This window comes from Poromitra crassiceps, assembly GCF_964638095.1.
Source record: "Poromitra crassiceps genome assembly, chromosome: 5".
In the NCBI taxonomy this organism is placed as follows: domain Eukaryota; kingdom Metazoa; phylum Chordata; class Actinopteri; order Beryciformes; family Melamphaidae; genus Poromitra; species Poromitra crassiceps.
Window position 1 is genome coordinate 30,204,660 of NC_139642.1, and position 21,779 is coordinate 30,226,438.

General features: G+C 43.5%; 1 protein-coding gene across 3 annotated transcripts in view; it reads left to right on the forward strand.

Annotated features, from left to right (window-relative positions):
• Positions 1–21,779, forward strand: part of trip12 (thyroid hormone receptor interactor 12) — a 59,680-nt gene that overhangs the window by 6,426 nt on the left and 31,475 nt on the right. For all 3 annotated transcript variants that reach the window (XM_083637821.1, XM_083637820.1, XM_083637819.1), the window contains 16 exons: positions 10,010–10,115; positions 12,521–12,657; positions 12,872–12,955; positions 13,067–13,162; positions 14,314–14,465; positions 15,130–15,165; positions 15,461–15,556; positions 15,656–15,748; positions 16,846–17,007; positions 17,424–17,492; positions 17,596–17,761; positions 18,339–18,456; positions 19,181–19,337; positions 20,355–20,508; positions 20,938–21,166; positions 21,399–21,517. In XM_083637821.1, the coding sequence (XP_083493947.1) occupies positions 10,010–10,115; positions 12,521–12,657; positions 12,872–12,955; positions 13,067–13,162; positions 14,314–14,465; positions 15,130–15,165; positions 15,461–15,556; positions 15,656–15,748; positions 16,846–17,007; positions 17,424–17,492; positions 17,596–17,761; positions 18,339–18,456; positions 19,181–19,337; positions 20,355–20,508; positions 20,938–21,166; positions 21,399–21,517 (1,974 nt within the window). The remainder of the gene's footprint in view (positions 1–10,009; positions 10,116–12,520; positions 12,658–12,871; positions 12,956–13,066; positions 13,163–14,313; positions 14,466–15,129; positions 15,166–15,460; positions 15,557–15,655; positions 15,749–16,845; positions 17,008–17,423; positions 17,493–17,595; positions 17,762–18,338; positions 18,457–19,180; positions 19,338–20,354; positions 20,509–20,937; positions 21,167–21,398; positions 21,518–21,779) is intronic.

Consider the following 21,779-nt stretch of genomic DNA (forward strand, 5'->3'; position numbering starts at 1 on the left):
CCCACCCCTAATAGCAGGGGAATGCAAAGGTAGGGAGAAAAATAGGTCAGAAACTGACATGTTTAATAACAGTGTAAATTGCTGTGATATTCTGCTTAAACAATTAATTGCATTGATTATGGTCTGTTGGTGCTTTGACGTAGGCTATTTTGACAAAGTTTCAAATTTATTCTTTAATTATTTTTGGTAAGTACCATAAGTACCGTAAGTTTAAGTAAATAAAAAGCATTTAGACTATTTTGGATGGATCTGAATACAGGTGTGCCTTGAGATTTTGGCTTGCCCTTTGGTGTGCCTTGGGCACAAAACCACTGCTGTAGAGGGTGAGCACAGTATTCCTGTGTGCATGGATAGAAGTTACGCCTCAAGGATTAAATGTCACAGGACCTGTGGTCCAAGCAATGTCACAGCTTCAGTTACAGAACCTCACTCTTCACCACTGGGAGCAGATCTAGCTGGTGTCATTTGCCTCGTCTCGAGTAAGACACTTTACAATAAACACACACACAAACCCCGGGGGTTGACCATGTATACATTTGATTAATCATTTCTGATAAACAGGACTACACACACTCTGTTTACACACAGGGATAAGATCGCAGAAAGTACACATCCCACACGTGTAACAGATATGATGCACATGTATCGCAGATGGAACACATTGGACTCCTTACTGCACACATTTAGCTGTGTTTGCGTCGACTATTTGCATGTCTAGCTCACAGGAGGGGATTGTGGGCTTCACCGGGAGCTGAGGGCCTGGCTCAGATTTCAGACTCTTGAGTATCAGTAGTCTGAAACTGGAGAATATATAAATGCCATACTGTCTGGTTGCTCATTTGAAGCCTGTTCATTTGAAACAAATGGATGATTGCACAGGTACGGTAGACGGACATTTGGGCCCATCTTCATAAAGCATTTTTAGAATAAACGTGCTGGTGGTGGGATGGTCATGTGATTGGACCAATGATCCCAAGGGCTGTACTGGGATCAGTGGTATAAAATGATGGCAGTGTAGTTGGCATGTAATGCTGTCATGATGTATTGAGTTAGCACTGTGAAGGATCACTCAGAAGCAGCACATTGAGCTGTAACTGTGCTGTGGTGTGTTGGGATTACAGGGTTTACACGGTCATGGAAAACCTGGAAAAGTCATGGAGTTTAAAAAATCAAATTTTCCAAGTCGGGAGAAGTCATGTACCGTAAATTCCGGACTATAAGCCGTGGCTTTTTTCCCGCTTTTTTGGCCCCTGCGGCTTATATAACGGTGCGGCTTATCTATGGATTTTTTCAAAAAAAAAAAAAAAAAAAAAATCTTTTTTAGCACTCTTTCTAACTATAAATCCACTTCTGTTTTAATTTCCTCTCTTGCCCTCTTTTAACAACATAACATAACATAACATAACACAACACAACACAGGTGGTGTTGTGTTATGTTGTTTTGTTGAAATGTTAATAAATGGGAGCTTCCTCAAACAGCTATCTCTTTCCCGACAATCCCCTCTGTGCATGAACCCTTACATATGGTAATTAAACATTAAAACACAAAAAAAAAAAAAAAAAACATTAAAACACCCGCGGCTTATAGTCCGGTGCGGCTTATATATGTAAAAAACAGTCAACTTTGCAGGTGCGGCTTATACTCCGGTGCGGCTTATAGTGCGGAATTTACGGTAATTAGTAAAATCAATGAAAGTTTAAGAAAAGTCATGGACTTTTGTTGTTTGTAATGAAATTCATTTTTACAGTAATCTTCCGTGGATAACCTTCCACGTAATCTAACATAACATTAAATATATTTTCTGTAGCTGTTGACGTAATGTAGCTCTAATATGTGTCAATTTGAGTGTTTCTTGTATTTTATATTGATTAGAAACAGAGCGCACTCCTTTCTAGCCTACCGTGCCTCCTCTTCCTCCTAACCCCATCTCCTCATCTCTGCCGTACCTCGTTGGTCTCCTCTCGAGGTCTTGCCCGCTTTTCGGGCTCGCAGACGCAGCTCGCACGCAGGGCTCCAAACTCGTTTTTTTCCAGGTAGCACTAGTGCTACCTACTGTTTCATTAGGTAGCACAAAAATAAATTAGGTAGCACCATATTTTTTTACCGTGTGACAATTAACACATAACCTTTTCATCAGGCCTCCTGGGGGCCTTTCCCTTGGAGAACCACACCTTAACATCCTGCCTGGCATCATAGTCCTCCAGTGCTGGACCCTCAACACTAATACGTAGAGATGCTCCGATCAGCTTTTTTGAGGCCGATCACCGATCACCGATCACTGGAAGCAGTATCTGCCGATCCCGATATGGCCGATCACCGATCACCGCGTCAAATCCATCAATTCAAGCCTTCTATTTATTGTGTCGCATTATTCATATATTTAATTATTCTTAACAACATCGACATTGTATATTAAGTATTAAAATTAGGAGATGAGAAAGTATCATGAGTTGGCAACCGTTTTATTATTATTTATTACAGAGTAGACTGTATACTGTAACTTTCCTGTGGAAAAATAAATAGTCTTATAAAACAAAAAATATAATACTATGTACACAACATGTGCACCAACACAGCTTGGAACATGTCTGTGAAAGCTGCAGCGATAGCCTCCGCGGTGTGTGACCCAGAAAACTCTTGTGAGTGAAGTACAACTTTGTTCAGGTCGAACTTTTCATCAATAAACTGCGCAGTTAGGCTCAGCATGGACATAGGACAGACACTCGAACTCCAAATGTCAGTCGTGAAGCTGATTGACGTGGTGTTGTCTTTCATAAGGCTCTCGATGTGCTTGTAAACAATTTGGTATAATTCCGGCAGGCAAACGTCAGTTAAATATTTACGTCCTGGCAGCGTGTAACGTGGATCCAAGCAGGATATGAGGCGTTTGAACCCGAGGTCTTCCACAACAGACAGCGGCTGCTGATCAAGACATATGAATTCCATTAGCTTTGCATTTATTTCTTTTCGTTTCTTGCTGTCGTTGCTGACTGTTATTTCCATCAGTCTTTGTGTTGCTGACTTCGCCTCTGGTGAAATAAAGTCGTGGCGGTGGTTTCAATTGTTTTCAGAGTGAAAAAAGTCCGCTGCTCAGCAAGCTCCTGTAGTTAGTTGAGCTGCAGCGCTCCGCTAGGCCGCAGGGTGTTTGGTGAAGCCGCGGTCTTGCCTGGTGAGAGGCCGCGGGGTACAGGGCAGGCTTCACTCTGTTGCGCCTCTTCCCTCCGTGCGCAGCGCAGCGCATGTCTGAGTTTGACTAACTACAAAGTGATATCCATTCTCCTGGCGGATTGTCACATTCGCCCATGCGGTATCTCCTTTGAGCACACAATGCAAACGGCAACAAGTTGTAAAATTGCCAGACAGGCGACGCCATGTTAGCTGCTCTGCTGTTTGTTCTCGCCCAAGCTGCTTTCGCTATAGAGAGAGTGCAACTTCCAAACACTTTTTCGCCACTACCCGGTGTGTGTATTGTGAGTGAGTGACGTAACCGCTGTCTTGCAGCACAGAGGCACGCGCAGGCAGACGGGGAGCAGAGGGGACAGAAAGATGCGATCTGAAGCAGGCGATTGGTTGGGGGGGAAAAAAATATTATCCTCTCTCATTCTCCCAAGTCGCAGGAGTGCGACCTGATTGCAAATTAACTCGCACATTTTGAAATTAGGTGGCACATGCGACCTAATAGGTCGCACTTTGGAGCCCTGCTCGCACGCTATGCGCACTCGCCCGGCCTCGCCAGCTCCGCGCGTTCACATACGCAGCTCGGCCGCTATGCGGCTTCGCTTGCTCTAGTCTAGTAATAATTTCAGGTATTGATTAGGGCTGACCCCCCAACAAATCAAAGGTTCGTAGCTTCAATCGTTGCCATGTTAATTGGCAAATCAGCAGTCGAATGCTTCGCCCCCCCCTCCCGCCTCTTTCTCTCTCCACATGCACAGCCAGCTATCATGAGGTGTACCTTCGTCACACACTCTCTAGTTTCCTGGCTGGGCGGGGTCCTTCGGGCCAACACTTGTTAAACACGGAAAACGTATCCACACCACCAACGCGCCTTGCTTTCAAACACCCAGCAGGCAGCAGCCACAGACAGTGAGCTGCGGATTTGAAAGAGCTCGTGTTGTAAACATGTGAAGAAGAAACTAACGCACACATTCTTTCCTCATTTCAATCCAGTGAGTGAGTAATGTTACCAGTGTTCAAGTGAATTCAACTGGTTTGTTTTATAACATTATGAAGTTGCAGCAGTGACAGACAGCTCACCTTGACGAGCTCAGAGCAGGGAGGAGTCCGCTAACGTAACGTTACGTGATGAGCCCACCTCAATAAATTAACATTTCAAATAAAATCCACAGTCCTGTCTACCTTGACGCCTGCGCCGGACTGAGAGCAGCCCCCCTGCCCCCCCAGGACAGCCCTAGTATTGATCGTGCGTTCCTTTATCTCAAAATAACTGGGATGTGGAGGCTAAATTACATCACATCCGTTTTGTTAGCGTTCCATTTGCAGAAAACTTGAGCTGGGAAGTTCACTGTTCATTGGTCAGATCCAGTCGCTAGCCATTGTTAGCAATAACAATTGACAACATGCCATTTTGTGGCATTTTGCGCATACAAACACTGCAGCCTCATGTCCACACAGATAGAAGTTAGGCAGTGCTGTGTGTACAGCTGATTTAATGAGAGACAAACAAAACAGATTTTTGAGGTCGGGGCTGCTGAGGCTCCTACGAGTTTGGAATGGGAAATACCAGCTCTGATGACGTCACCGCCCAGCTCATGACCTTTGAAGTCGTAACTAAGATTACCAGTCCCCAGTTATAAAGGAATGCACGATGATTCAGTCACCGCCTAACATTACATGGAAGTTCTAATATGAATCCTTGAAAAGTCATGGACTTTTGGATATGACAAAAGAAGACTTTTAAGGATGTCATCTTAGGCTTTGGGGAAAATGTGATCATAATCTTTCGTCATTTTATGACATTTTATAGACCAAAACGACTAATCAATTAGCTGAGAAAATAATCAACAGATGAATCTATAATGAAAATAATCTTTAGTTGCAGCCCTAGTTGGATTATGCCATTGGGCAAGGGTTGCTGAGTTAAGGTAGCATTCGTTTTGTATTGTCGGTATGAAGAAGGGAAAGATTACAGTAGAGATGGCCCGATACCAGTATCGGTATCGGAGCCGATACTGGCCTATTTTGCTGTACTCGTACTTGCCCGATACTGACACGGCCGCGCCCCCGATACCACTTTACACCTAGGGCATGCAACGTGACATTAACCTAGCAAGCCAGCGTCAGGCTCACACAGCTGTTAATGCATGCAGAGAAGCTTCACTATAACAGCCTGTTTGTTTGCATCTCTACCTGGAGCGCTTTGTGAGGAGAAATACAAAGCTATCAGGTCAGTAATCAGCTGAGTGAGCTACAGCCTGCACCGCTTCGCTCGCCTATTCACTGTCTGACTGATTAGCTCTGCAGTTAGCCGCGTAGCCTGCAACAAGCTAAAACACTTTCTGTTCAACTTACAGGTTGACATTAGTTGCTCTCCTAGCAGACAACACAGTGCTGTGGAACAAGCAAAGGCTTACCAGATCGTTGTAATACGTGCTACGTGTCCCGTAATCCATACTGCCTTAAAGTTTAACGTTTTAAAAGTGGAACGTAACGTTAAAGTGGAACGTAACGTTAATGCAAATTTAGCAACAATTGTCACAATTTCATTTCAGTTTTGCCTTCAAAATAAAAGCACGATAAAGTTTGTTTTTACAATAAACATTAAAGTAGTAATCTAACTACGAGACCCAACATAATGAACATAAGAACACAAGGAACCTCTATTTTAATGTTTGAATGAAAATAGACCAGCAGAACAAATACAAAGGAGATGCACAGCTATGTGGTTTAAAGGTTGATTCATAGCATACTTCTTTATTTAATTGGAAACCTTATTTCCTTATTTAATGGGAAACTTTTGTTTCATAAGGCATCAAGAGAAGAGACTATCAAGTATAGGTGATAGCCATTATGCGAAATTTCTGTGGTCTTGCGAAAACTAGGTAGCCTACTTCTGCAGATAATATATACTAAAGAAAATCACTAAAACCCATAATCTTGAAAAGTTATCTTTTAATTAACCATACGGTGTAACAAAAACACGTTGTCGACCACGAATTAAATACTCTGTATCGGTATTCGGTATCGGCAAGTACCCAGATGTCAGTACTCGTACTCGTACTTGGTCAGCAAAAAAGTGGTATCGGGACAACCCTAGATTACAGGATGACGCATAGAAATAATTCAGTACAAATTTTAGTGTGCAAAGGGAATACACGTTGCGAATGCTAGTGAGTGTTAACTGATTGGTACAGTGTGGGGTCAGGGTGTTCTGGGTAGGCGAGAGGATAGTAACTGAGGAAGGGCAATGTGCCATGGGTCCTGGGCCCAAATGGAGAGACCCCTCCTAAGTTGGCATGGCTCGTAGGCACACCAGCTGACCAGGGGTATATTTGAGGGCGGGGAAGGACTCATGAACTAACCCTGTCAAAGGGGGGAGAACAAAGTTTTACCAGGCCGCTTCTCTCGTTTGGCATCTCTCTTGGAGTTTGTCTCCGATATCTTTCACACATCTCGGCTCTGTCATGCTCATCTCAGCTAGAATGGTGAGTAGGCACAGTGTTGCATTGGTGGCACTGGTTCCCCAAGGCAAACTATTGCATGAGATGCTATTTTAATTATTTAAAGTAAATGGTGTTCCTGGTGTTTGGACTATAGGCAGATATGTGTGATTGCACGGAGTGGCTGTAGTTGGGGACAGCATGGTACTGTGGAGGGGCAAAGAACAGCTACCACACAACAGCATTGTAATATTAGACCTGGCACCATTGTATTCATTGAGCCATATTTAAGCTTTGTTTTGAATACCCTTATTGTTTAGGAAACCACATATTGTTGCAAAAAATTGGAGGGAGGTGGAGCTCTTCGACCAGGTATCATTCACTAGGAAATGGGACAGAAAAGTAATGCCAAATTAAGTACAAAAGGAAACGAGTGCCAGGTTTTGCGTCTGTTATTCACTCGGTCTTAACTTTTTCAACGTTTATTTTTGTACTACTGAATTGTGAGTCACAGATCTAGTATGAAGGTTGTCCTGTCATATGGCCATAGTTGGGTTACTATTAATACCATCTGGTCGGTGGTACAGGACTTTAAACAGACAACACTAAAGCTGCTTTCTGTCTAGGGCCTTTACTGTATTGAAAAGTACCCCTCCCTGCACCAGTCTTTGTCTCACAGCTACAGTATATAGAGCAACTTTTCACAGGCTATCTGAGCACTATATCATAATGATATAGTGTTATTTTCTCTTGTTCACCACAGCCAAAAGGGTCTCGCTCCACCCCCCCAAAAAAACAATTATGCCATTGTATTCAATAATTTAAACCAGCCATTCTCTGAGACTTGTGGTTATGGATGCCCTGGTTTTCGTTAGCAAGTTAACCATGAATTGCTTTACGTCAGCCGGCCTATTAGGGGGTGCAAAGGATCGTAGTTGATCCATGGTCCGTACGGATCCGCCCCCACGGTTCGGCAAGCATGTGAGCTGCGAATTAGTTGCAAGGTTGAACCATCATACTGTGAAATACAGTTTTACTGCCGCTGTTACTTTTTAAAGTCATAATTCCCTAAGTCGCGATGCAGAGTTGCAGTGGAAGACGGAGGCAATACCGACGTGTCGTGTCACTTCCGCCTCCATTGAGTGAAATCCCGTAGGCTACGACTTCGGGCATTTTCAGTGGTGGGAAACTGGGACTGCTTGTCGTCATTGAAATAATTTACACAAGATGTTTATTGCAACTTCGGCAATATAGGTTGAGGCGCTCATAGACGCTGGTTTAGCTGGCTCAGCCTGGCTGGGGGCGTGGTCAGGGTGGGGTAAAAACCCCCGTTCTATCCATTCAGCAAAGTTAGAATTTAGTTGATAGCCCAGCCCAGGCAGACACGATCGGGGATTTAACCACCGCAGTAAACGCACATCTGAGCAGACGTCTTGTGTTCTGCTCTCGAACCCCCAAACCTGTAGTTTAGAGCCGCAGCACCGTCTTTTGGTGAGTCAGCCCATGAGATATATGGGCGGTTTTACCCCACTCACGCGCCAGCCGTTTAACATTTTGTGGGCGTTCCCACACATGCGGACTGTCTCTATGCTGCCTGCCCTTCGGCACACACCTCCTCTCGGAGCAGCTCCAGTCTCTTTTAGGAATGGGCATTTCTAGGAATTTGAAATCTGCTGCGAACTACCGTATCCAACCATTCTGAGAAATTCAAACTTGATACAAGTGGCTTTGCCATGCTCTGAAAGAGACAGGCACCGGTAAAAACAAGGGAAAATATACTTTTTAAGACACGATGATTGTCACAACTATTCGATTTTTAATAATAAAATGACTATTCAAAAATCATTGCCCATCCCTCGTCTCTTTGCCAGTCTGTGGCATAGCCTTCAGTGTTGATAGGCTATTACTTGTGATGCGTAACAATCAGATAGTGCTGTGGTCCTGGATGCTGTTAAGAATTGAATTGGTCAAACTTATATTAATTGATTAATCGACAATGCAGGTTATGTGCTATTTTCTAATTTTCAGCTGACGCAAGCGTGCAATTTAACTTTCACCGCTTATACAGAGGAAAAAGAAAGCTAAACAAGCAGGCAAAAAGTCCAGGGTAGGAGAATTACACCCTATAAGACAACAGTATTCATTGTAAACATTGTAATACAATGTTGCACCAAATCTGACATTGCACGTCCTTGGGTCTCCCCAGCAACACACCCACCAAGTGTGAAGTCGATTGGACAGATGCTTCTCGACTCGAGATATAAGGACGCTAGTGTTGCACGGTTTACCGGTTCCTTCCTACCGTCTACCGCGTTGCCTACTATACCAGCTGCTTTAAACGACACTACTACCGTGAGACACTATACTACCGTGGAATGACGGTGCCAGCAGCACAATGCTTTACCTCTGTTCCCAAATTCACTGGTTTCTGAAGTCATAATCCTATATTGACGTTAGCCCACTCTCTTCCAGGAAGCAGCAACACGTGTGTTTATTTCTATGCGGCTTTGAGGAAGGCATAACGTAAGATGTGGAGCTACAGCTGCCAGCCATTAGCATACAGGTCGCTACTTGTAGCTCAGCTGACAGGAGTCAGACACACATGCTTTTCACGAACAGAGAAACGTTATCACCGCACGGTGAAACATTGTGTTTAGGACACGTCGCAACAAAACACGTGGGACCGCTGAGTAGTGGCTGTAGCGTTAGCGGTCTCACTCTGTCTGAATAATTCCCTCCTCCGCAATTAGTGTCAAGAGACTGCGAGTTAACTAGCAACAGACAGGAAGTTAAGTGTAGCTGTGCCAAGGTCTGCCCAGCATTGGATAGGAATGGGACAGGAAGTTGGGCTGTTCTGCCTTCAGAGTAAAAGCATAAATTGTGTCACTTTTGAGAGAAAAAAATATTTTTTGAGCTGTGCAGGGCAACAAATGTTTAGAGAAGTATAATAGTATAAATGCAGCACACAGTCTAGTCTTAAATATCTATATCTACATAAGCAGATATTTTTCAATAACACATTTTAGAAGTGCCTGAGATACTGTGAAACCATAGTATTGATTAAGTTTATCATACCATCAAAGTCTCATACCGGCCCATGCCTACATTATTATTTGTGGAGGTAAATACATTGCACATTCATAAAACAAAAAATATAGATTTCTCCGTGGTATCGTCATACTACCCGGTATCGTGATACTACAGCTGGTATAGTATCACAGGGTAAAATCTTGGTATCGTGACAACACTAAAGGACACACATGCAGACTAGAGATTCTTGTCTTTATAGTATGCTTGTGGAGGCAATGGTAGGGGAAACACTGCAAGTGTGTTGTTGGTGCTTAGTCCACGATGGGCAGTTTTCACTCAACATTGGTTTTTCCTTCAGGTTTGAGGAAGTCCACTAAGAAGCGCAGCGAGTCTCCTCCAGCAGAGCTCCCCAGCTTTCGGCGGAGCACACGCCAGAAGACCACGGGCTCCTGTGCCAGCACCAGGTACTAATCACACTGACTGCGTTTACATGGACTTGAGTATCCCGGTTACTGTCGGGGTTTTGGAGTATCCCGTTTTTGTGTTTGCGCATGTAAACATCATATCCCGGTTTCAGAAAGCTGGATAAGCCCTTATCCCGGTTTTGAGAAAGCCGGTTATGCGAGGTGGAGTACTCCGAAAGAACCCGGGATACTGCTGCATGTATACACCTTATCCTGCTTTCTGGCCGCAGCAGACTTCCTGCGCAGGCGCGGCTTCAGTTCAGTTCATCTCCAAAAGGCAGCAGACTTGCAGGCACCCACCCCCCCCCCCCCCCTCCATTTCATGACCAAACAACGCGAAACACACCGTGAACACCCTCCAACGCGAGGGGCTACCGTACACAACACAGCTCGCGCAAAATGACCCGTTTCACTATCAGAATTTCGTCCAGTAACACGATTACTTCCTCATCAGACCGCCGTCAGATTTTCCTCTCTAACCTCGCTGCTGTAGGTCCCGCACATAATCGTTTTACCTGGAAATACTCACGCGCAAATGTCAGTGCAATTCGACTTAAAAGTCACACTTCTGAAGCGATGAGGAAAGAGTTTTGCCGAGTTTTGTATTTCGGTGATGAAATAATTAAATGCTTGGCAGCTTAGATAGGAGAAAGCATCAAAATGCTGCCTCAAGTCTGTAGTATACAGACTACAGGACGAAGGTGTTGCGACTCAAATTAAAGCCAAAGCCGCGCGCTGCGTGCAAACAGGGACACTCCACCATGAAGACGGAATCCAAGGGAATCCCACGTCTTTGCCCAAAAAAGGTGAATGACGTCACGTCACACGCACCCAATATAAGCAAAAAATAATAATAATAATGACCCCGGTTTGTATTGTAACGATCACAGGCGCCTGCGCAAATAGCATGCAGTGATCAGTAACCAGGATACTACTACCGTACTTATCATGTATACAGGGATATGAGTAACCTGCTTTCTCTCTCTTCCATGTTAACGCCATATCCCGAATATGATCAAAACCAGGATAAGCCTCATAACCGGGATACTCAAGTCCATGTAAACGCAGTCACTGATTGCTTAAACTGGAGAAACAGTTGCCAAGACGTGATTAAATGTAGGGAATACGTGAAAATTAGGAAAGTCTTCAATTCCCCACAATCGATATGCTGGCCACACCTGTACATTGTGTAATGGGTGTTTCACTGTAAGGACCACCCCAGACAAGTGAAGTTTTTACATGATTAGATCCTCACGTTTCTGTGTTTTATTGACCAAACCTTCTGTCTTGAAGGGTGTGGGTGTGAGTAAGGAGGGTATCGTTATTTCATTCAGAGTTCAGACCAAATTGTCACATCTATGATGCTTCTACTACTTCCTCACATTGTGCATAACATCTTTGAATTGGCAATTTGAGTTAAACCATGGATTTCTGTGAGTCATGCTGACTAAATATCCCATGTAATGTTTATGATGCCTATTGGATGGCAGCAGTAATAATTTTCAAAAACTATCGATCACAATAACATTTAACATTTAATTTATAAGAGAAAGGATGAACAGAGACATCGACCATGCGGTCACTTTTCATGTCAACACTGAAATTCCTTCTATATGCCTCTAGGGGATATAATCAAAATAAATAATTAAAAAAATTAAATTAAATACATTTCTATGCAATCATGCCCCAGTGCTCACAGCAGTTGATGCCAGAAGTATTAAAATTTAAAACCTTAAATGCTGAAATATAAAATTGCAAACGGTCCTGCAATGCTATCCAAACATGGTTAGTCTCGCTGGCCAGCCTCCCCTCCCTACCGTGAGATGAGTCTGGCGGCGCAGGTCTCCATTGTGGGATTGCGATGGGCGGCGCTTGGCGGCAGTGCCCTTGGAAAATAGTTTCCAACAATCCAACTTGCCATTTTCCGCGTGTAGCAATGAGCTAGCGTGTACGTTTCTGCCGTTAGCTTGCTAGCTAGTTAGCGTTGTTGTTTTCACTGAGGCAGCAGGGCACTATTTACAGTGACACACAGGGAGGAGGGAGCGGAAGCCGCTCTGATTGACATGGTCGGAGCCAATGACAAAGCTTGTAATAAGCGGGGAGCAGACATCCGGCAGCGACTGAAACAGTCGCTCCAATGGGGAGCAGCTGTAGAGCAGGGGAGGGCTTATCCCAGTTGCCTGTTTCCGTGCAGCCAGACAACTCTCACGGAAGGGAGAGGAGGCTGGCCAGCGAGACTAAAACATGGTTGACTGCAAGTATACATTTCTTGATCCCCTTGGGGATAAAACCTAAGCAGGGAAATGGCACTGTGTATTGTATGACTGTGTGAGAGTGGTAACTGTACTTTGTGAATACTCTGCTGTCGCTCACTATCCCAATCTGTTGTGCTGCTCGTGCCTCAGTCGGCGGGGCTCAGGCCTGGGCAAGCGCGGGGCAGCCGACGCTCGCCGACAGGAGAAAATGGCCGACTCCGACAACAACCAGGATGGGGCCAACTCATCTGCCGCTCGCACTGACGAGGCACCACAAGGCGCTTCAGGTACAAGCCCGGTATCTTTCCCCTACTTCACACCACACCTGTCTTTGCTGTGGACACAAACCTTTGGAAAATGAAGAATTTGCCATACCAAATCTCGGGGCTGTCATTCTTGAAGCCCTGACATGGTTTTTAGGGTTTTTCCTACATGTTTCTTTGTGATGACAGATTAGATTACATATAAACTCATATATATCCTGCATGTTTTTCTCTCCAGCTTCAAGCTCAGTTGCTGGAGCTGTAGGCATGACCACCTCTGGAGAAAGTGAGTCCGATGACTCTGAAATGGGAAGGCTGCAAGGTAATTGAATTAATCAACCCGAATCTTAAACCCGAATCAACCCTTTCAGTCCTCTTGCTTTTACGACTTGCACAGTTGCTTTCTAAACCCTGCTGTCTTTGTCCCCTGTAGCTCTGTTGGAGGCCAGGGGTCTCCCACCACATCTTTTCGGGCCCCTGGGACCCCGCATGTCACAGCTGTTCCACAGGACCATAGGCAGTGGGGCCAGTGAGTACTTCCTTCCCTTTAGCATTTCTGTAATATTCCTACAGTATTCCTTCCTATAATATTCTTATAGTATTCCTACTACTCAGTCTCACCTGCGCTCTTTCGTAATGGAAATCCACATTCCTCTTCAATCCATTGAGTCTTTTGACTTAGGCTAAATGTTTTGAGGGGACTTTACAAATCCTCAACATGGCCATGTTGGGAATGAGATCGCTTTGTGACATATGATCACTTCAAAAATTTAAAGCATTTATTTAACGAACCGGCCCCAATAAGAACCCAACATATTGATGCTCACTGTAGCGAGATATGTTTACAGTGTTCAAAATCAACTCTTTGGCTCACCAAGGATTGGTTAAAAAACTTGCATTAGGCTAGTTAACCATCCCAACAGTGGACAAACCGTAAGCAAATGTTTCAAGCCTGCTGAGCTACAATCCAGGCTAATCGGCTATCAGAGCGAGACACCCCAACTTCCAATCACTTCGTGTATCTGTGCCACGGAGGTCTCGCCACTGCCACGCCGACTTAGGAGACTTGCGGCAGCTCTACTGGAGTCAATGGAAGGAGTGAACGTGATCACAGATTATGACAGATTCTTTCGCCTTTATAGTTATTAAAGTAAATATATTTGGCCCATTTTCCATAAGCCACATATCTTCAAACATTCTGACGCTAAAATGGCATTTTTCAGGCACAGATCAGGAGAAAATTTACTTTGTTCAAGACCTGTCTCTGTCTCAGCAACACACTCATGCGAGATTTGGCAACAGGAGCTCACGTTAGCAGGGAGTGATTAGCTAAAGCTACATGTGAAGTTTGTTGATATAGTAGCTAAATCTGTGGTTGGAAAAAATATTTTTTTAATGGAATATCTTAGTTACAACTAGATTGGGCTAACAAGGGACATCTTTGAGTTTATATGTGTGGTGTGTGGAGATGAAGAACTCACAATCTCTACCTTAAGTTATCTTGCTAGGACAGCACGAACCGCGCGTCACCAGGCTCTCACAACACTTCACGGGGAGAGGTGACCACGTGCCCCTTTAGGAGACCATTTCTTATTCTTGGCGGAGCCTGCGATATTCAAGGTCTCTGGCTCAGAGTCTGCGTTTCCAAAATGCTGTTGAAAATGTGCCTCTCTGTCGCAGGCTCCAAGGCTCAGCAGCTGCTGCAGGGCCTGCAGGCCACAGGTGATGAGTCCCAGCAGCTCCAGGCTGCCATTGAGATGTGCCAGCTGCTGGTGATGGGCAACGAGGAGACCCTTGGTGGATTCCCCGTCAAGAGTGTGGTACCCGCTCTGGTGAGCCTTCTCATATTTTGATTCTCCACTCTTTCACTCAGGTAGAAGTGTTGACTGGTGGGTACTGTTCTGTAATGTGAAAGTCACAGGATTGATTTCCATTATAGACCTTTTCCTGTCAGTGTCAGCTCACTTACTTTTTTGTTTTGTTTTGTTTTGTTTTGTTTTGTTGATTAGCTCACTTACTGTCAAAGTCTTCTGCTAGCCTCCGCAAACACCCTCATTCATTTGTGTGACTAATGGGTTTACCTCTGTGCAGATGTATCAACAGGACAAATGTGAAAATGTAATATTCGATTATGGGGGAAAAAGCTTCACTACAGTGGCCGTCTGTCTTGCGTCAGCCTGGGCTGCTGCACTGCATGATGGACGGGTCACGTCTCTTTCATTGATGTCTGTCAAGTTTTGGAGCCAGCGCCTGGCGGACGTTAGAGGAGTTGCTGCTACTTACTTATTGGCTTGAAAATGTCGTTTTGGCCGCTTGACCTAACTACACAAGGGAACATTTCCCCCATGGGGAAAATATGAAATAACTATATGATGAAATTACTTCCTTATTACAATGTGTTCATTATCACAATGTTAGTTATAAACTGTTCTGTTCAATTTTGTCTTTTATAACTGTTAGTGATCTGATTGATTAATAGTCTACTTTCTGTCACAGATCACATTGTTACAAATGGAGCATAACTTTGATATTGTGAGTATTATGGGCTTTTATTGTATATTTTTGGTTAACAATTGTTTTTTTCTTAATTGAAAATCAAAACATATCACAACACAGATACATTTTTACCCCCCCCCCCCCCCCTTTCCTGCCCTCCCCTCCGCCCTCTCCCCTCCCCCTATGACTTTCCTCCAAAAGTCATAGACCTCTGGGTATTCCCATACCATGTGTTTAAATGTGCTTTTCTTGTATTTAAATTTTTCCTTTTATTTCTATTTTGTGTAATGCTGTTGTATTTTTGCTCACTTTTTTTCCCTTCTATGCACAGATGAATCATGCCTCTCGGGCTCTCACATATATGATGGAGGCACTTCCTCGATCCTCTGCTGTGGTAGTCGATGCCATTCCGGTCTTCCTGGAAAAGGTAACCCGTTGGTTCATCTATCTGTCCATCTGTCCCTCATCTCTTAATTTGCGGTGGTAGCCTTTAGATAAGCTAATACCTTCTCTTTTTTGTCTGCAGCTTCAGGTGATCCAGTTCATTGACGTAGCAGAGCAGGCGCTGACTGCCTTGGAGATGTTGTCAAGGCGACACAGCAAAGCCATTTTGCAGGCTGTAAGTGCTGTGCTCACTCCTTATCTCACCTGTAGTTCATCCTGTCATTATCCACTATGTACACCAGAATATAATTGTCATTTCAGGACCTATCCAGATTTGTATTTGTTCTGCCTGGGGTGAAAATGCATGGATGTTTGATTCCTGTGACCAATCATTTTCTTCTTCTTCTTAAATGTGTGAAATCATGGCAATAGAAATGACAGAAGACAAAGTTGCTTTAGTTACTTCAAGTCCTGCAGGTGTCTGCAAAAAAAGTGTAGATCTTTAAAAATAAAAGTGCACTCATTGCTATCAAACATAAGCCCTTTTCCGACATGCAGTGAACTCCTGAAGATATCCAGACATTACTCAGATGGGGTGTATGTATGAATACAATTGTCGTGAGCGCGCGGCCGCGCAAATGGATCTTAACCACTCAAACCCCCTAGTACAATGTCCATATTGCTCGCAAAGCAGCTCATGTTTGAATACTACAGTTTATTGTCCAGAGCGAGCCAGTGTGCCTGTACATATAAGTGAACGATTTGTTGCACTTGGTGACAAGAGCATTGTCATCATTGACTCTAGAAGTATAACCAAAGATACACAGCTGCACTTATAAGTTTCTTACACAGCCAAACTTGTGCTTTAAGTCACTTGGTAGGGCAGCAGCCTTTCATGTGGAAGTCCCAGGTTCTAATCCCGGGCTTGGCAAACTAGGCTTTTGTATTTGATTTCACAGTGCCAATTATCAGCAGAAATATCAACGATTTAGGTAGCCTACTTGTTTCATTATTCACTAATTGACCTAAGTACATCATTGTACAACAATTGACCGCGAATGCCGAAAAGAAAAATACCTATCAGACATTGCAAATTAACGTGCAAAATGTATTTTAAATTAGATTTGAAGCTTTGACTGTTTTCACATTTGTATAACGTGTTACTGAATGGCCCGTTCAGCTTTAAACCGCTTCAGTAGTGCTGCTTCCCAACCTCAATCACATTGTGATACAGTCAATGTTCTCCAAGGCCACACCTGAGTCATGCACATCGTACCAACGTTATCAAACATTTCACTCCCGTTTGCTCTGTCTGTGTCCCTACCTTCGCAGGGTGGGCTTGCTGACTGCCTGCTCTACCTAGAGTTCTTCAGCATCAACGCCCAGAGGAACGCCTTGGCCATTGCAGCCAACTGCTGCCAGAGCATTACCCCAGATGAGTTCCACTTTGTTGCTGATTCTCTGCCACTGCTGACTCAGAGACTCACACACCAGGTACCTGTTCACCCACCCCTCATGTGGGACATGTTTCATATTCCAAAATTGAAATGAATGGTTATCAATAATGAAATTACCCTTTTCTACTGACTTCTGTACACTTTATTTTGTTTGTTTTAATAAGAAAATCTTATGTACAGTTTGATGTTAATGGAAGCAGCTGTGGCTAGTCACTGTAACCAGTACATTTCACACAGCCTGCTTTTTAATCAGTAAAAAATGCAGTTCAGGCAGTGCTTTTCATAAAAACATTAAATGTAGAATGCAGAATCATGTGAATCGCCCTCCCAATACATGTACAGTCCCCAAGATTAAAAACAAACACATTGGTGCCTATACAGTATTTTTAAAGAGTTGCATATTGTCTGTATTTATTATTAATTAATGTATTGACTTCACCCACCCCCTTCCAGGATAAAAAATCCGTCGAAAGCACTTGTCTCTGTTTCGCCAGACTGGTGGACAACTTTCAGCATGAGGAGGTATGTTTACGTGCCTCTATTTTTAAAACCATGTTTGCCTTCTCCATTTGCCATGCCACTCCCCTTCACTGATGTGTGTGTTGTGTCCTGTGTAAACCAACAGAACCTCCTGCAGGAGGTAGCGTCACGCGACCTGTTGACCAACATTCAGCAGCTGCTGGTGGTGACGCCCCCTGTGCTCAGCTCGGGGATGTTCATCATGGTTGTGCACATGTTTTCCCTCATGTGCTCAAACTGCCCCTGTCTTGCAGTCCAGCTCATGAAGCAGAGTGAGTGACCTTCACACACACACACACACACACACACACACACACACACCCTCTCAGCTCTTCATTGTCACATTCTTCATCAATCATTTCGACAGCTGAAATTACAAGACTTTGTGTGGTATTCTATGGCCTACTTTTTTTGTTTGTTTTTCAATAAATACAGTCTATGGTCGGGGCCCGTGTGTGTATTTGGTATTGCGTAAATGTGTGTGTGTGTGAGAGAGAGAGAGAGCGAGACGGACAGGTGAAGGGAGAGCATGTGCAGCAGCAGTGGACTGTAGTTCTCATTATGAAATGTGTTTTTGTGAAGGATAATGTTATAGATTATGACCTTGTTTATATGTAATGGCATTTATATTACTCAGCATCCTACTGAACATCATTCAAAATGTACTAATCCCGACAAGAAACGACTGTCTGGCATTTTTCAGATTGGAAATATGCAGGAACACAGTATAGCAGTCTCACTAATAGAAACATGTCACCCTTATTACCACTGCCATTTACCGGAATGTAAAAAAATACACGTGGAGTGCAAACTAATCGGAACTGTGTTTGTGTCCCCTTTCTTGAGCAGACATAGCAGAGACTCTGCGCTTCCTCCTGTGCGGTGCATCAAATGGTAGCTGCCAGGAGCAGATTGACCTAGTTCCCCGGAGCCCTCAGGAGCTCTATGAACTGACCTCCCTCATATGGTAACATCCCTCTTGACTGCCCCTATCTATAGCTCAAGATGCAAACGTATGGACCATGCAATCCTACACGATGAAAACTGTCTCAGATCATATAGAATTGAATTATCTGCTTAAAGTGCAGATTTATTGTGTACATGATCTCACACATATTCAAAGAAAGACTGTAAATAATTTTGCAGACATTCATTTAGTTTGACAGTTATTAAAAGTTGACTTAAGTTGATGCCAGTGAGGTCATCGGAAGGCACTGAATCATTGGGTTGTATTAATTACAAGTCTTCCAATGACATCACTGGCATCAACTTGCCCCATCCTTGAAGAGCACCTGATTCTTACTCTACAAACACTGGCTTATTGACCCAATGCAGCACTCCCATCTCTACCTTCACTCAAATTAACTCTCAATAACTTTCAAACTAAATGAAAGTTTGCATGTCTGAGATCATGTGCAAAATAAATCAGCTTTGTTTTTCGGTGAAGTGCCCCTTTAACTTAATGCTAATAAAAAAAACTGTACTCTGGTCCCCTTCGAATCCGATGCGTGGGCCCTTTGCTGCATGTCATCCCCTCTCTCCCTACCTTTCCTGTCAATAAAGGCAAACATTAAAAAAAATTAAATGCATAAAAACTCTATAGACATGAGTTTTGCTGCAACAAAACTACCGCGACACAAACGCGACCAATGTGTTTGCTGCAGCTAACTGAAGCCACTCTTGTTCCCCAGTGAGCTGATGCCCTGCCTGCCTAGAGAGGGCATCTTTGCAGTGGATCTCATGCTGAAGAAGGGCAGTGCCCAGACCACAGAAGGAGCCATCTGGCAGTGGAGGGATGACCGGGGCCTCTGGCATCCTTACAACCGCATTGACAGCCGCATCATTGAGGTACGTGCACAGCAGGAGGAATTTTGTCACCATGTAGGATGAAGTTGTTAATCGCTGATCTATGGTGCTATTTGCCAAATGTTGTTAGAAAGAGGACATGAAACATTTGATCATATGACTACCGTAGTTCATTTGCATTCCACCTCAGACAAGACGGGCCACTGCATTCAAGTCTGAAATATACCTACCGTAGATTTGCTAGAAAGATGAACAACATTTCACCTTTTCGCCAACTAGGGGCACTGCTAGATGATGTCACTAGGTTGACAGTACAGTAGAATACAGTAGTGGAGTACAGGCTCGTTAAGTATTGGTAGGAAGGATTTTTAATTCTAACAGGCTCACAGCATATGCTGTTCTGTTTCTGATTTGGATTGTGGTTTTCATGTTTGTTTTTGTTTTTTACTCAAATCATCATTCAACTTCACCCCTCAATTTTTGTACATGGTGCTTCTGGACCTTTTACTCACATTAAACAAATTGACTCATTGGAAATTTCTAAAACTGCAACAATTATTCGATGAATCGATAAGTGACAGAAGATTAAACACCAATTTTTTTTTATAATCGATTAATCTTTAGACTAATGAAAAAATTAAAAAGATCTCTCTCCAGCTTCTTAAATGTGAATATTTTCTGGTTTCTTTAGTCTTCTGTGACAATAAAGTGATTACGTATCTTTGGGTTGTGGCCTGTTGGTCAAGACAAAATACGACATTTGAGGATGACATTTTGGGCTTAGAGGAAAAAGTGATTGACATTTTTCACAATTTTGTGACATTTATAGACCAAACAACGAATAGGTTATTTGAGAAAATAATTTACAGATTAAACCATAATAAAAAATAATCGTTAGTTGCAGCCCTAGAAATTTCCGATTGCAGTGCTTTACAACTGTTAATAGGACCATTTACATTCTCTCAAAATGTTCTTGTATTATTATCTTTACACTACAACAGAGAATCTTGTCTGCCTTATCCATATGTGACTGATGTGTGGTGGTATTTGACCCTGCAGACAGCCCACCAGAATGGGGAGGATGAGATCAGCTTGTCTACCCTGGGCCGTGTCTACACCATTGACTTCAACTCTATGCAGCAGATCAATGAAGACACAGGCACGGCACGTGGCATCCAGAGGAAACCCAATCCTCTTGCCAATCCCAATACAGGTAAGACTGAACCTAATCCCCTGAATATAATTTAGTATCTCAGTCCATAGTGTTCCATTAGATTACCACAAAACTAATTGATCTTGGTGGGAAATTAAAGTTGATTTATATAGCCCCTGTCAGAGAGCAAAGTCACAAAGTGCTTCACAGGAGTAAAATAGTTAAAATAAGTAATTGAATAGTAAGAAACAATAAAACATAAAAACAAAGAACATACAAATACAGATACAAGAGGCTGGACCAAGGCCAGTCTGAACAGATAAATCTTTAGCTGCTTTTTTAAAGGTACAGGACAGAGCGATTGTGGGAGTTGTGTGGACAGGCACCCCCAGTGTGTTAATGGAATAATTGCTGCCACCTCAGTACTCTCCTGGGGGGGGGGGGCATTTTTATCACAATACAGCTGACACCTGTTTTTCCTGTTTCCAGGGAGTCACCAGGAGGTGCGGCGGGAAGATGCACGTGCCCAGCTGATGAAGGAGGACCCTGAGTTGGCAAAGTGCTTCATCAAGACTCTGTTTGGGGTTCTGTATGAGGTGTACAGCTCCTCAGCCGGCCCTGCTGTTAGACACAAGTGCCTTAGAGCCATCCTCAGGATCATTTACTTTGCTGATGCAGAGCTGCTGAAGGATGTGCTCAGGAACCACGCTGTGTCCAGGTAAGACAGGACCTGGATTGTGGGGTGCCCTTTCCCTTAATATGAAAGAGTGGAAAGTGTACCTTGAGCGTGCAGTCAACTTGGCATGATGGTAAAAATAATTCACCCTGGAAAATGTTTAAACTTCTAAATTAGAGTTTGGAGAAGCCAAACTTAACAGATAATCAAATTTACTGTTTTTGAATTCAAAGTGAATTGACCCTTATCTATTTCTGTATGTTCACTTCAACAGTCACATTGCCTCCATGCTATCCAGCCAGGACCTGAAGATTGTAGTGGGTTCTCTACAAATGGCTGAGATCCTCATGCAGAAGCTACCTGATGTCTTCAGCGTCTATTTCAGAAGAGAAGGTAATTCATAAATTATGCAAGACTCTTTGACCATCAAGTCTACCGGAGTAGGCGACTTACAGTGACTTAAAGCAGTGATTCTCAACCTTTTTCATATCAAAGACTCCTAATTTAGTACAGTAATGACAACTTTCAAACGGTTTGACGTAACCACAAATTGTTGTACAGTGGTTGGTCATGTGCCAAGGACGAACTGATGAACTTTCCATGCTCACTAGCCAAAAGGGGGGTGTGGCAATGGCCGTAGCCAATCACAAAAAAG